A 15,151-nucleotide genomic window follows, 5' to 3' on the forward strand; every position below is an offset into this window, starting at 1 on the left:
CTTGACATATTGGCACGGCCACGACCTTCGTTATAATATACCCTCTCTTCTCAGGCTTGCTGGATTCTTATGAGGGCCAAGTTCTCTGAGTGTAACACTAGACAACTCGGACTACCACGAAGCGCTCGTTTGCAAGATACCATACACAAATATCTCGAACACAAAGGTCCAGCATGTTCTGGCGTTTTGGCGGATACTCCAATGTATCCACGATAGACACCCTGCTAGACAAGCAGAGTACGACACTTGAGGATTTGCTCGAGGAACAAGATCTTGTCCAAGAACTGAAATCCCACCATACCAAGTTGATCGAGTTTTTACGCGACGACGACCGTTTACACGCCCTCCTGAGATATGTGACTGCCCCGGGCCCAGAGATCACAGAAAGAGGAGGCGACGAGGATCCGGACAATGAGGGAGAGTCGAATGTCACGGAAGAGCAGGAAAGGGCCGAGAAGAAGCGCCTAAAATATGCCTACGTTGCGTGCGAAATCCTGTCTTGCGAGACATGGTCCATCACTGAAGCTGTCATGTCCAACGTCGATTTTTTGAAGGAGTTCTGGGATTTCCTACGTCGTCCCACCCCTCTTGACGCTCTGCAAGCCGGCTATTTCACAAAGGTCAATGAGACACTGCTGGAAAAGAAGACTGAGGACATGCTGAGTTTCTTCAAATCTTTGCCCAACATAGTCCCTACTATCTTGCAGCACGTCGATTGTCCTATGGTCATGGATTTGCTATTGAAGATCATATCCCTCGAAAAAGCTGAGGGTGGGGCCGGTATCGTGGAATGGCTGCACGATCAAGATCTGATTCCTGCTCTGCTATCGAGTCTCTCCCCTGATTGTAATTCATCCACTCAGACCTCGGCTGGAGACTTCTTAAAGGCTATAATCACTATCTCTGCAAACGCTGCTCAGAACGAACAGTCTTGCATTGGTCCAAACAGCCTAACTCGACAATTAGTCTCCGAAGATTGCATACAAACACTGATCAAGCACATGCTACGTGGAGGCAACCCGTTGACTGTCGGTGTCGGTATCGTCATCGAAGTCATCAGAAAGAACAATTCAGATTATGATCCTGAGAATGGTCTCAATCCAGATGCTCCACCATCCACCCACGATCCCATCTTTCTAGGTACACTTCTACGCCAGTTCGCACGACACGTACCCAACTTTATGAACCTCATCCTTAGTGCAAGGCATACTGTTACTGATGGCGAGAAGACAAAGTCGGTCGATCGTGGCATGCTCAAATCAGCTTGGGGTCAGGAAATCGAACCCCTGGGCTTTGACCGTTTCAAAACGTGTGAGCTGATGGCCGAGTTACTGCATTGTAGCAACATGGGACTTCTCAACGACACCGAAAGTGAGGAATTTGTAAAGGCTCGCGACGCCGAAAGAGAGCGTCTACGAGTCGCTGGCCGATATTCTGCTCAGAAACATTCGGATGACTCGACCATCGACGTGTCTCTAGCCTCGTCCAAACTCGATTCCTCATTTGCACCATCGACCGGTACATCTGGGGAAGAGCTTCGTGCGAGCGAAGAGGATGGATTCGAGAAGGTGACTGTCTTCGACGAGGACAAGAAATCATCGAGCCACTCAAATTCTGATGAGTTTGTGGAAGAGCCTTTGACACCAACCAAACCTACGTTACAAGCTCAGTCGCCCGCGCGTGGCATTGATGAGGGCGTGCACAGGCTGAGTCTCGAGGACATTGAGATGGCCACGAGCTTACCAGAAGTCTCATTCTCCAAAGGCAATGCTTCACCACATCCAGAAGACAAACCAGCACCACTGTTCTCGAAACGTTCTGATGCCGACAAGACACCTACAATCGCTAGCCCCGAGCTTCCCAGCAGTCCCCGCAATGTCAACGATGTTTCAATGACCGACGCGGCCGAAACTCCTGCCAAAGACACCTCTGCCAAGCTTGCGTCTGGCACAGAGGCCACGCAATCGCCAGTCATAGGCGATTTCTTGAAAACGCAGTTCGTGGAACACAATGTCGTACCTACGATATTGAACTTCTTCTTCAGATTCCCGTGGAACAATTTCCTACACAACGTTGTCTATGATGTTGTGCAACAAGTCTTCAATGGTCCCATGGATCGAGGCTATAACAGATTCCTTGCATTCGATCTTTTCGAAAATGGTAAGGTCACCGAGCAAATCATAGATGGCCAGCGGCGAAGTGAAGAAGCCGAGCGAACGAAGAGTATGCGTCTGGGCTACATGGGGCATCTGACTCTAGTAGCAGAAGAGGTGGTCAAATTTGGTGAGCGACACTCGAGAGAAACACTTTCGGAAGCTGTGCAAGGTTACATTTATGGGAGGTCATGGGAACAATACGTGAATAAGACTTTAGCCGAAACACGAGATCGAGATAACGCCATTCTTGGGGGGTTTAGACCTGAAAATGGGTTGGGACCTAGGCAAGCTGTGCTCAACGCTGTCAACGCCAGCAGCGGGTTTACTGGCTCCAATGCTCTTGCCCAGGCTGGTCTGACGGGTGGTCAACAAGGTCTGGACAGTGTAGACTTGTCGAATAATGGTAGTGCCACATCCTCGAGCTACAATGCAACCGGCAGCTCTCTTCTAAGCGGCTTTGGAAGCTCATCTGACGACGACGACGATGATATGGATGACGACGTTGACGAAAGCCAGGCTCGGGCCGCACTGCAGCTATCTGCAGCAGATACCGGTGCAAATGCGGAGTCAGACCAGCCCATGCCGCTGATACCACCTCCACCAGCACCGTTGAATATTGAGCCTTCACGAGCCAGGAAACGACTTGCAGATCGGTTAGCTTTACACAAAGCGCAACAGGAGCAGGAGGTACAGGAAGCTGCGGCGACGGAGTTTGGCATGGAGGACGATCCATTCGCAGCACTGGGCGATAACGACGACAACGATAATGACGATCCGTTTTCTTTAGACGAGGAAGAGCAAGATATAACCCAGTCCGGTAGAAGGAACGCGTCCCAGGGACAGACGTCGCGCAGTTCTATACATAATCCAACAAGCCGTAGCATCAACAGCTTGTTTGGTAGTGACGGAAACTCGAACAAACCATACTTACATGGATCTCTCGAAGATGAATCGTCCAGCGATTCTGCATCTAGTGACGAAGCCGAAAATACTGCTGTTGAAGCGAGAACGAGTCTCGAGCGACGACCACTTGACATCGACGATGATGAAGATGAAGAGATGGGAGAAATGGTTGCTCCCAGTGATGAGGCTAACAGCAGCGACGAAGAAGCCTTGACAGCGCAGGAAAGACACAGCCTAGGATTGGACCGGGGGCGGGACGAAGAGGATTCCGTGTCCGAGTTTGACGGACAAGCGGACGAAGATCAAGAAGATGATGTTGTTGAGATACCAATGCCAAAGGAGAAACGACCACGAGGATCGCTTGGGTAACCAGTTAGCTGGAGTTACACCAACCTTTCTGTGTTGACACGTTCAACGAAACGATCCCTGAATTAATGGCCTTCACATGGCTCTGCGTCAGGCGGACGACATAATTCCGTCACATACCAACACGACAAGGCGGAACTGGCATACCAGTCAGCGTTGAGAGCTGGGCACGTTATCGCGGCACGGCAGTCATGCAGCCGCAATGATCCTAGCTCAGATGCCGCCTGCCGGAACTTCTACAACATTTTAGATACACCGCCTTGCGACACGTTTTTTCAAACATCGTGAAACCCGTGGTCGTATACTGTACAACATGATAGACAATGTATTACCCTATCTTGCCTTGTTTTTCGAAGGAAGAGAAAGTTGCTCTGAAGTTGACATGTTTTTCGTGATCCTGGATACCCAATTTTGACCGACAACGATTGACTTTCTGCGTACCAGGCATTGCTAAGTGGATCAGCCCCGACAGATCATCTTCCTGCTTCAGTGGATGTATCCAACGGCTTGGAGAGCTCCAGCACCACTCGTGCCCGAGACGGGGTAATCCTGCCACACGCCAGGTACTTTACTCCCTGGAGGAGAAGATTTACCTTCCCTGCTTGCTTTTGCGGAGACCCTGTGCAAATCCCGGGGCCCAATTCTCGTGTCGATCATATGCATCGTTTTCGCTCACTTCACGGAAACAACCAGACACTCAATCCTTCTACCAAACATAATCGACTAAAATCATAAGCAATATACGAAATCCACCAAACCGCCTCTGTGGTTGCATTGCAAGATTCAAGCTAGTGTACTGTATTTCAGCGCCACGTCCTATGTTGCAGCAAGTGACTGCTACATTGCGTCACTGGGCGTTGGCCAACGATGGGCAACGCTGGCTCTAACAAGCCAATCGTCTTCGTCTTTGGAACCCAGAAGGGCGACACTGACGGGAGAAGAAAGAACCTGTCAGCGATTAACACCCAGGTCGCTTATCTTGCTCACGAGCGTCGCCGCGAGAAGAAGAATCGGCAACGAGCCCAAGCAAAAGAGGACGCGAAAGCAGACAAGCAAGCACCGTCGGGTGAGACCTTACCGTCGTCTTCGAAGTCATCATCAGTCAAAGTAGAGAACGATGTCGCCAATCCAGTCAAATTCGCACCATCGCAAGTACAATGTCTGAACGCGAAATTTGTGCCGCGCCAACTGCCGCTTGGTCACCAAGCCCAGATAATATCCGAAGCTCGTGTCCCTCCACAACCACCAACCCAGCTTTTCAGCTCTGTAGACACACGACGACCACAAAATGACAGACGCGAATCTGACACGGGATCTGATAGCAGTTCTGACCGTGAATCCTTCTGGTCGATATCGCCAGCAGCACGTCGCGATTCCACACCAGGAACTGAGATTTCCGACCTAACACCACCCGCACCTCTACAACTCAATGGCTACTTTGACAGAGCCTTGGACCCATTTTTCATGCTACCAGTCGCAGCTTCCGACCGAGAGCAATGGCTGGTGCAATTCTGTAAGTGGTTGCCTCTATCGATGTACCTTCGGAACTAATCGTATCAGACTTTAGACAGATGGGCCACATCGGTTTTGGCACACATCAGAACTCATTGTTCTGTCCAGATCGCGACTGGGTGTCAATCTATGTCCAGAAAAAGTCATTATGTTTCCAATGGCTTCTAATCCTCGCCGAGGAATTTCTGGGGATGATTGGAGGACAGCAGGATCAAACCAAAACGATCGAGCGTAAAGCAAAAGCGTATCGGGATCTGAACTCTGCTTTGAAGAGCCGAGTAGTCAACCGAGACGAAGGCATCAGTGGCATAATGTATGCTGCGATAGTCGATACCACAAGCACAAGCGTACACCTGGGTGCACTCGACCGGCTCATCAATGATACAGGTGGTTTCGAGGCATTTCTGGATGGGCCGCTTGGCATCGCTCACCCTGAGCATGTGGCAACAGTATATGCGTTTGGGCGATGCCCAATAGCTAATGCTACCGACCTAGAGAACACAAAAGCAGGTTTTCTAGGTGCACTCAAATTTTTGCACAATAATTCAAAACAAGAATTAGAAGAAAAGAGACGAATTCGGAACAGACGACCCTGGGATACACTCAGTCGCCAAGTCATCGATGGGAATGGTGTTCTTGTGGCGTCGAATCAAGACGAACACATGCGGTACTATATCAAAGCGCAACAAGACTGCTTCGCAAGTGACAGCCTGTCATCATTGCTGAACACGACGCTCAACACTGATGGCGATTTCACTTCACAAGCACGACATCTCGCATGTCTACTTCAAACGTCCCTTATCTTGCACGAATTTGAGACCGACTATCTCGTGAAGGCCACATTTCTCAAGCGTCTACAGTATGTCTGCCAAATGAGTACAGCCAGAGATCACACAGGGAAGCCACTTCTGTCACATGCTGGGCTGTTGTTGATCAACTCTTTTGTACGGCAAGAGGTACAGGGATACATTGATCGGGCTAAAGTGCTTACCAAGGCTGTAAAGATCAGTAAGGCAGTGGTTGACTGTCTCAAAACTTTCGGTCTCCTGCAGCAAACGACCCGTTCAATGCTTGTGTCGTGGCTGAGAGGTTGGCTGATCAACAACGACCATTTTGCCAACCTTGACTTCGTCGATTTGCAGGAAGCAGATCTGACTGTAATTGGAGAGGAGATCACGGATTCGTGGCTTCGATCAGCGAGCAAGGGTTGAGGAGCTGTGATGGTCAGGCTATGACAGGAGAAACGTTGCTCGCCATTGTTTTCGATGACCACAACGTTTGCTAGAGAGTCTCAAAAGATGGATGGTTTTGTGGACCTTTTTCATACCAACAATAATGTACGAGCAATCACCCAAAACCAAATTAGACGCCAGACAAACAGCCAATATTGGCTTTTTTTCGAGACAAGCATCAGATCAGAAGCGAATGTCACTCGATATAGAGTCAGAAGCCCACGTCAATACTCTCTCCAACATTGAGAGAAACAACGACGACGCTCCACGATGCATCGAGACGACTTTTCTGTTGTCGCACGAGTGCACTTGCATCAGAAGTACCGTGGGTAAGCAAGTCATCTCAACACGACGATAACGACGAGAGCTTTGAACGAGTAAGGAAGCATTATGACTTCCAATACCCAGGCTGTTTTCGCGACTCGATACAGTGTCAAGTTACACAACTAGCTAAAACTCCCGGCAAAACCTGCAAATCCTGGTGGACCTTCGAACTTCATGCTTCCTCACGTCTACCAAGAACAGAAATTCCCCAGCGATTTGGCCTGTCTGTTCTTGAAATCTATCACTTGTTTGCACGCTCGATCGGGACTAGTCGATTCAAATCGGGACGAAGCTGCACGATTATTAGACATCTGTGAATTTTGAAGCAAGGAAGCAAAGGCTGTCAGTACTTATAGTCCCCAAGTATTGAATGAGCACAACGTTCTGCCTTAGGCATTTTGTAATGAACAACGTCATTGTGCCAACAGACCAAACCGATACCATTTCGAACCATCATCATGCAATTTTCTACAGCGAGCAATTTCTTTCCATGGTTCGAGTGTTCAATTCTAGAGGTGGCGTTATACAGTCCTTCCCTTCGCAGAAAAGTTGTCTTAACCGTTCTGTCAGAAAAGCCCCGGTAGTGCTCTCGCAGCCCATCACTATTCGAAGACTGTACTTCGCGACTACTACCACCACCACGATACCCAAACGCCTCGTTCGTCCTGCTGCACTCCTTCTGTGCTCTCTGTCTGTAGTCTACCTGTTTCGAAGCGCGAACATGCCACGAAAGCGATTCGCCAGCGGTACACTGAATACACCAGGCACAGACGCATCGTCCTTGACAAGCACAAACGGGCCACCACCAAAATCGATCCCTTCCACCTTCACAGACTCCTTACCGTTGCCCGCCCTTATAGTTTTTGACCTAGACTACACGTTATGGCCTTTCTGGATAGACACACATCCCTCGCCTCCTCTCAAAGTGAACAAAGACAACACAGGCATGATCGACCGCTACGGCGAAACCTATACCTTTTACCCTGAGGTGCCCTCAATCCTGTACGAGGCCAAACGTCGCAATATCCTTCTCGGACTCGCCAGCCGAACACACACACCTGATCTAGCGAATCAATCGCTACGAGCAATCGATGTGCCTGTGCCAGAACAATACCTGAAGACAGGAAACAGCGAAGGCCCCGAAGAGAAGCCACAAAAAGCGATTACATTCTTCACTTTTCGCGAGATATACCCTGGGGCAAAGACTCGACATTTTCGACAGATACAGGCTGCGACGAAGAGTTTGGCAAAGAAGCAGGAGGGTATACCTAAGGACGGGATTGCGTATGAGGATATGCTCTTTTTTGATGACGAATCGAGGAATCGAGATACCGAGCGAGAGCTGGGTGTTTCGTTTTACCTGGTTAGAGACGGTGTTACGCGCGACGAGATTGATAATGGAGTTCGGCAGTGGAGGAAGAGACGAGGTATTTCGGAGCAGAGCTCTAGTGCCTCTGCGAACGGTGACAGCTCAGATCTTGGATGATCGTAAAGATGTGAAGGTGTCTATGCTCTAACCCTACTACGGTTGTGCTACCTGCTAGAAATCTCGTTCAGACCAAGAGGCCACCCACGTTCCAGGAAGGATCGTTGAAGGTCGGGCTGAGCACTACTCTGAAAACACAAATCGCCATAGTCTGCCTAGTCTGGAGTCTGGTCTTAGAAATCGACCATTACGACCAACCGTAACTCCAGCCTACGAAATATGCGGCAATTCTTCCTCAGCTAGCAGTCTCAGATACGCATTGACTGTCACATACGGGCGAAGCATTAGGGCACGAACGGTTCTTCAAGGACATACCACCACCTGCATGGTCATAACGCCCTGAAAGAAGTACAATATTAGCACGAATGACGACTGATGAACAATAAATGAATGAATGAGGCTACGTTGATCAGGATTCAACCTCCTTTTTAGCTGCAGCTTGGCTTTAGAACTGTCTGTCATGGTAACAGGCCTTGTACAAAGCATCATATGTGTACGATCAGTAAGTGTCAGCAGCAAGAGAGATATCACGAAAGTCATAGCGGAAAAGTAAAGAGACCGACGAAAGGATCGTCCGTTCTTGTGATCGTACAATGCAGAGGCAAATGACATTGATGAATTGAGTTGTGCAAAATTCGTTTGTACATATTTGCGGAGTATGTGCTTCTAGGTCTCTATCCATACAACCAGTTCTATGCAATTGTTTCGATGAAGAAAGCTATCTCTTCTTTACAGGACCAGTAGTGTTTGCCACTCCCCTTTTCTCTTCAATAGCCTTGATCTTCTCCTCAATGGCTTTGTTCCGCTCCTCCTCAAGCTTCTCAGCAGCTTCGCGTCTTCTTTTCTCATCGCGCTCGAGCTGATCGGGCCTGCGAATGGAAATGTCCTTTGGTTTCAAGTCGCTGAATAGTGCCTTGAAGACATATTCTACCACCCAGCATCCTACATAATCCAGTACCATGAGTGTCGTCAGGGTCACCTTGAAGTTGTACGTGAAAGGTACGAGTCGCAGTTTCTCGTTGAGCTCGGGAATGAATTCTGTAGATCCAGCGAAAGCAACGAAGGAACAGGCGATAAGGCCCCAGTACATACCTCTGTTCTCACGAATCGATTCACGGAATGGTCGACCTTGGTAGTTGATAGCGAAAGTGGACACTTGCTGAATGAGCTGCATGAGGTAGACCGCTGAATTGAGTAGAGAAGGCTCAAACTCTCCTTCCAGATCGAGTTCATCGCTGGGAGGAACGATACTGTACACAACCCTTGAGAGATAAATGAGGGTCGCACAATGTACAGCGAATTGGCCCAAGACTGATCCGAGGATGTACATGTTGAGGATGTTCGGTTGTGGTCGCTCACGGGACAATGCTTCGACAGACTTGGCTCGAGAGATCGACAAGAAACAGACAGACATTAGCATGCCTGATATGGTGACTTGCCCGTCACCAAACTTGATACCAGCAAGATATATGACCGACAGAGAGTAAGCAGAGATTAAGCAGTTGAGAGCTAAAATTTTGTACATCTGAATGGTGGCCACAAGGGTACAACGACCTTGACGGATGATGTTTGGAATTGCAATGACGTTGGACAGCTTGCTGGTGAAAGGCGCTGCCACTGAGGCATCACCTAGCTTAATGGTTGGTGGCTCGCTCTCGTCAAGCTCATTCTCCATCATAGCACTGGTGAGCTTGTCAGCCCATCCAGCAGCCTTCTCTTGTGCTTCTTGAGCACGCTTCTGCTGGGGAGTCAGGTTTTGGTTGGCCTGTTGCAAGGCCTGAGCACCAGGAGAAGTGATTGTTTCGACTGAGCCATTGCCTTCCTTTGCAGCGCCATTCTCAAGAACAACACCTTTCTTCTCCGCAATTGCTTTCATAGCAGCCTCGTAATGTGGATTCTTTGGTCCTGGTGGGTACAAGTGTGCGATATGCTTGGGTACTGGTGGCTCTGGTTGATTGAATCTCTTCATCATAGCGCATTGTTTCTCATAGACAGACTTCATTTGGTTGTTCCTCCAGTGCTCACCAATCTTGCTGAGGACTTCTTGAGTACCATTCAGTAGGGCAACACCGATATGTGCTTGCTTCAACGCGCCAACGTCATTCGTACCATCACCACACATGAGCGTGGTGTAGCCTTGGTCCTTGAGGCCAAGCAGAATTTCTTCCTTCTGCTTTGGAGAGACGCGGGCATAGACCCAAGTGTGGCGTAAGAGCTTGGGTAGGGCTTTTTGACCTGTAAATTTAGACAAAGCATATCCGGTAACACACAAATCTTTGGTTTCGATGATTTTCGGGTCCAGATCAGCAGTTGGATCCACAGGTATGGTGGTCTTCTCGTCGACACTACGCCATACTAAGTTCTTGCCAGACGTGTCATTTTCTGGAGCGTCCAATATCAAGCAATCTCTATCCACAATCTCGACTTGTTTAGCAACATGTACCGCTGTTAATGGATTATCACCAGTAATCATAACCGTTCGGTGGCTGCTTTCGTTCAGCATCTGTATCGACTTTAATGCATCCTCTTTCAGAGGTGTTTGTAATACGAGAAACCCAGCAAACTGAAGATTAGACTCGACATCTTCACGTTTGAGGTCATTGATTCGCTTTTGACCAAGCTCATCCATGGCCAAATATTTCCATGCTAAAGCCAGGACACGGAAACCATTCCTCGTGAAGTGCTTGAAGGTCTCCTCATATTTGGGAGGTGTATCTTTCAGCATTCCACGGATAGTCTCCGGCGCTCCCTTGACGCCCACAAAAGTGGCTTTTGCTTTTCGACCGTCGGTAGGATGTGTAAAGGTAGTGATAGCCACCGAACTCTGTCGCTTCAGCGCTGAAGAGAATTGGAAACGTCTCTTGATCTGAACGACATGGGTAGGATTTTGGTTGGCTTTGGGTCCTTTAGGAGGATTACTGGTCAATGTATCATTCTTCCCTAAAGTCCAGTTTAAGGCGTTCAGAGTAGCCTTCTCCATGGGGTCACCGACTATATCTCCTTCTTCGAGCCTAACCAGGGCATGGGCTGAACCAAGGACAAGCATAGTGTGTGCAGGAATATCGCTGACCTTAGTAACATCGGTTTGCGCACCATCAGCTTCGGCCTTAGCATCTGCTTTATCTAGCGATAGACCTGCGATACCATCAACGACTAGATCTTCACCTGTCAGAGTGCCTGTCTTGTCGAAGCAGGCAACATCTACTCGACCTGCAAAGGGTATCCTGAAAGGTTCCGTGCAGAAAATGGCAAAGCGGCCGAGCGCAGCTAACGAAGTGTTGACAGCCAGAGACAGCTCCATAGGCAGTTCAGGTGGGACTACGCTGGTGACGATCAAGATACAGTCGAGTAACAGCTTAGAACGTTTCCTGTCGTTCTTAACACCTTCTTGCCAGACGTACCACGAGGCAGCTAGAGCAAAGACCAGAAGGAACAGAATGAACCACAGAGCTTCAACGTTGTTCGCTGAAACACGTTCAGTAGAAAAGATCATGGTCCGCACCAAGCTTCCTTGGCTAGTTTCAAAGCCAGTCTTCAGGACGATAGCCATTGCACCCTTGTCTGGTGGAGGAGGAACACCATTGCTCAATTGAGAAACGTTTTCGGATGAGTCTTCGGAGACGTTTGGATGAGTAATCTGTAACACCTTGGTGCCTCCATAGAGAAAGGCATTCTTATCGAGGCCCTCGGGGTCGATTGTCGCGTCTGCTGGGCGGAGTTGAATTGACTCCTTGAGTAGTGGTGTGCTCTCACCGGACAGCATAGCTTCGTTCACGATAGCCGTACCCTCGATCAGAAGCATGTCACAAGCTACACCAGAATCTTCCTGGGTACGATTGGCAGAGGCCAGATCACCTGGTAACAATTTATCGCTTGTGGTCTCGGTCCATTTCCCGGCTCGGTAGACCCATATATCGTAAGGTTTGATACTCATGCCTCGAAACTCGTTGAGAGTCCTCTGTCTTTGCCACACCACGGTACTCTCAAAGGCGACGAGCATGAACAGGGTAAACAGGGAGTAGTACCAATAGTCATCCAGCAACCAGAGACCAACACAAAAGATCTGAAAGATGAAAAACGGGGCAACAGCATGCTCTTTCCAAAGCTCGGTAAAGGTAGGCACGGGGATATCGAATGTATTGTCGCCATAGTGCTTGTGAATTTCGTCAACCTTTGTCGGAATGATAAGTCCCTTGGATTCCTGAAAGAAGCCGATAGTTGGCTTTTGCTTCGCATCCAAGATATAGGTAAGAGGCGCGAAAGTTCCGGTAGTAGCCGAGTATACAAAACGTCTCTTCTGAAATAAGAAGGAGGTCTTGGTCTTTGAACCCTCCTTCTCCCGCTCAATCTTGCATATGCCAGCGGCACCAGAGTTCTCAATAGGTATGATCTTGATCAGACTAGCATCATCAACAGAACTAGCCTTGACGCACGTGAAGGCGGTGTCGAGGTTGACGCTCCATTTGGTGGACAGCCAGGCAAGGGCTTGCAAGGAACTGATTGTGGCAACCCACACAAATGTCCATTCTTGTCCATCTATGTAATCATCGTATCGATCCTGGTCGAAGTAGAGAGCACAGAAGATTGGCCACAGGATTGTAAAAGGCCAGACGTAGAGTCGTAGGTAGATCGGCAGTGGATTGTGCAGGCTTGCTCGTTGTACCTGATCGTTGTCGACCAGCCGAGGACTAAATGCACTATGTTAGACACTTTTCGTATTATCTGAGTGACGATGTATTCACCTGTCAGAAGCCATTGCGCCGGTATGTGAGCCTCAATTAAGAGGTCCTAGGCGCAAAGATGTTGTCAGGCAAGTGCAGAATAAAAAGTGTAGAGTCCACGGTCGCAACTGCAAAACCACACGTAGCCAGTCCGCCTGCATTGTCCCGGCTCAAATTCGGTCGATAATGCCACTACATGTCTGAGACCAATCACAAATATTTACTTTTGAGGACTTCGTTTGCGAGTCTATCAACATTTTTGTAGGCCTGTACAAGCCGTGATATTAAAATAAACTTGATATAGCACTTCTCGCAGCATTGAACACAGGAGACCGATTATTGTCCATCCTTCCGAGAACACAAAACCCCTCTTAGTGGCTTATCAAACTGAGGAATGCGTGTGCACGTGACAGACTGTCCTTGACTCATTCTCAACAGTTCTCGTACTTTCATTTTCCTCTTCCTGCTCCTTGGGAAGAACGATCATAACGATGACGGAGCCTAACGGCAGTCCGAGCTTGACAGAGCAGGTCAAGGACAAAGTTGCCGAAGCACTACCAACAAGATCCAAGAAATCCGAGAAGAAAGATAAAAAGGCGGCAGAAAAGGCAGCTAAGAAGGAGCAATATGCCAAGGAAGGAAAGGCTACAACGCCCAAACAGCCTGTGAAGCCCGTCAACGATGAACCAGCCGTGGTGAGGGACCCTGATGCTATGTTCAAGGAGGGTTGGCTGGACGAGGTCAGGAAAGAGCGGCCTTCACCAGATGTCTATACCCGTTTTCCTCCTGAGCCAAATGGCTACCTTCACATTGGCCACAGCAAAGCGATCGCTATCAACTTCGGGTTCGCCCGTTATCACGGTGGCAAGTGTTACCTAAGATTCGATGACACCAATCCTGAAGCTGAGGAGGAAAAGTTCTTCACTGCCATTGAAGACATTATCAGATGGTTAGGGTTCAAGCCGTACAAGATCACATATTCTAGTGACAATTTCGACAAACTCTACGATCTGGCCGAGAAGCTGATCCTCAAAGATGGGGCTTATATGTGTTACTGCAATGATGAACAGATTAAAGATCAGAGAGGCGGGACCGATGAGAAGAACAAACATCCTCGATATGCTTGCGAGCATCGGAGCCGCCCAGTTGAGGAGTCTCTTGCAGAATTTAGAGCGATGAAAGACGGCAAATACAAGCCTAGAGAGGCGTTCCTCAGAATGAAGCAGGACGACTTTCAGAACGGTAACCCTCAAATGTGGGATCTAGCGGCATACCGCATCATTGAACAACCTCACCATCGAACAGGTAGCAAATGGCGGATATACCCAACTTACGATTTCACACACTGTCTATGTGATAGCTTCGAGGGCATCACGCATTCACTTTGTACTGTCGAGTTCATCAATTCCCGAGAATCATATGAGTGGCTGTGCGATACTGTCGAGGTCTATAAGCCTATGCAGAGGGAGTATGGACGTCTCAACTTGACCGGCACGATCATGTCCAAGAGGAAAATTGCACGACTCGTAAAAGAGAGTAAGGTGTTTGACTGGGACGACCCTCGATTATATACCTTGGTTGCGCTCCGCCGACGTGGTGTACCTCCTGGTGCGATATTGTCCTTCGTCAATGAGCTGGGTGTCACGACTGCGAGATCGAATATCCAAACTGTGAGGTTCGAGAGCTCGGTTCGAAAATATCTTGAGATGACAGTCCCTCGTCTAATGTTGATCATCGACCCAATCAAGATCATCATCGACAACTTACCGGACGATTACGAAGAAGAGGTTGAGAATGGATTTGGTCCTAAGAGCGTGGACATGGGTACACACAAAATGCCATTTACAGGAACAGTGTATATCGAGAGGGACGACTTCCGAGAAAATGCAAGCAGCGACTTCTTCAGACTCGCTCCTGGTACCGCGGTCGGCCTGCTCAAAGTGACCTATCCGATCACATGCACAAGCTTCAAGAAGGACGATGCTACTGGATTAGTGTCAGAGATTCACGCCACATATGACAGACCAGCTGAAGGCGAGACATTCAAGAAACCGAAGGCGTATATTCATTGGGTAGCTGAATCTCCCAAACACTCTTCGCCTGTGAAGGTCGAGGCTCGGGTCTTTAACTCGTTGTTCAAATCAGACAACCCGGAAGCTGTTGAGCCAGACTTCATGGCAGACATACGAGAAGACAGCCTGGTGACGTACCCAAATGCACTAGCAGAAGTTGGCCTGAATGAGATTCAGCGTCGAGCACCGTGGCCCGAAGAAGCCGGTGAAGCCAATAGGGAGGTCAAGCCAGGACCCGAATCAGTCCGATTTCAGGCAATGCGGGTCGGTTACTTCTGCATGGACAAAGAGTCGACAACGGAAAGACCAGTTCTCAATCGCATAGTAGGCTTGAAAGAAGACGCTGCGAAGAATGCTTGATGTCGTTTTGGTTGTGATG

General features: G+C 48.9%; 5 protein-coding genes across 5 annotated transcripts; 4 read left to right on the forward strand and 1 right to left on the reverse strand.

Annotated features, from left to right (window-relative positions):
- Positions 1–173: 173 nt before the first annotated feature.
- Positions 174–3,428, forward strand: SIT4_1 (sporulation-induced protein; the record flags this gene model as incomplete). Its single annotated transcript, XM_064894895.1, has 2 exons — positions 174–846; positions 967–3,428. The coding sequence occupies 2 exons, from the start codon at positions 174–176 to the stop codon at positions 3,426–3,428; spliced, it is 3,135 nt and encodes a 1,044-aa protein (XP_064757582.1).
- Positions 3,429–4,292: 864 nt separating this feature from the next.
- On the forward strand, positions 4,293–6,148 carry LTR64_000511 (uncharacterized protein; the record flags this gene model as incomplete). Its single annotated transcript, XM_064894896.1, has 2 exons — positions 4,293–4,938; positions 5,046–6,148. The coding sequence occupies 2 exons, from the start codon at positions 4,293–4,295 to the stop codon at positions 6,146–6,148; spliced, it is 1,749 nt and encodes a 582-aa protein (XP_064757583.1).
- Positions 6,149–7,214: 1,066 nt separating this feature from the next.
- LTR64_000512 (uncharacterized protein) lies at positions 7,215–7,979 on the forward strand (the record flags this gene model as incomplete). Its single annotated transcript, XM_064894897.1, has 1 exon — positions 7,215–7,979. The coding sequence occupies one exon, from the start codon at positions 7,215–7,217 to the stop codon at positions 7,977–7,979; it is 765 nt and encodes a 254-aa protein (XP_064757584.1).
- A 718-nt stretch (positions 7,980–8,697) lies between these two features.
- On the reverse strand, positions 8,698–12,735 carry SPF1 (putative cation-transporting ATPase 1; the record flags this gene model as incomplete). Its single annotated transcript, XM_064894898.1, has 2 exons — positions 8,698–12,667; positions 12,722–12,735. The coding sequence occupies 2 exons, from the start codon at positions 12,733–12,735 to the stop codon at positions 8,698–8,700; spliced, it is 3,984 nt and encodes a 1,327-aa protein (XP_064757585.1).
- A 456-nt stretch (positions 12,736–13,191) lies between these two features.
- GLN4 (Glutaminyl-tRNA synthetase) lies at positions 13,192–15,132 on the forward strand (the record flags this gene model as incomplete). The annotated part of the gene is made up of 2 exons (XM_064894899.1): positions 13,192–14,524; positions 14,549–15,132. The coding sequence occupies 2 exons, from the start codon at positions 13,192–13,194 to the stop codon at positions 15,130–15,132; spliced, it is 1,917 nt and encodes a 638-aa protein (XP_064757586.1).
- Positions 15,133–15,151: the final 19 nt, after the last annotated feature.

The sequence above is a fragment of the Lithohypha guttulata genome, assembly GCF_036872675.1.
Source record: "Lithohypha guttulata strain CCFEE 5908 chromosome Unknown scaffold_1, whole genome shotgun sequence".
Lineage (NCBI taxonomy): Eukaryota > Fungi > Ascomycota > Eurotiomycetes > Chaetothyriales > Trichomeriaceae > Lithohypha > Lithohypha guttulata.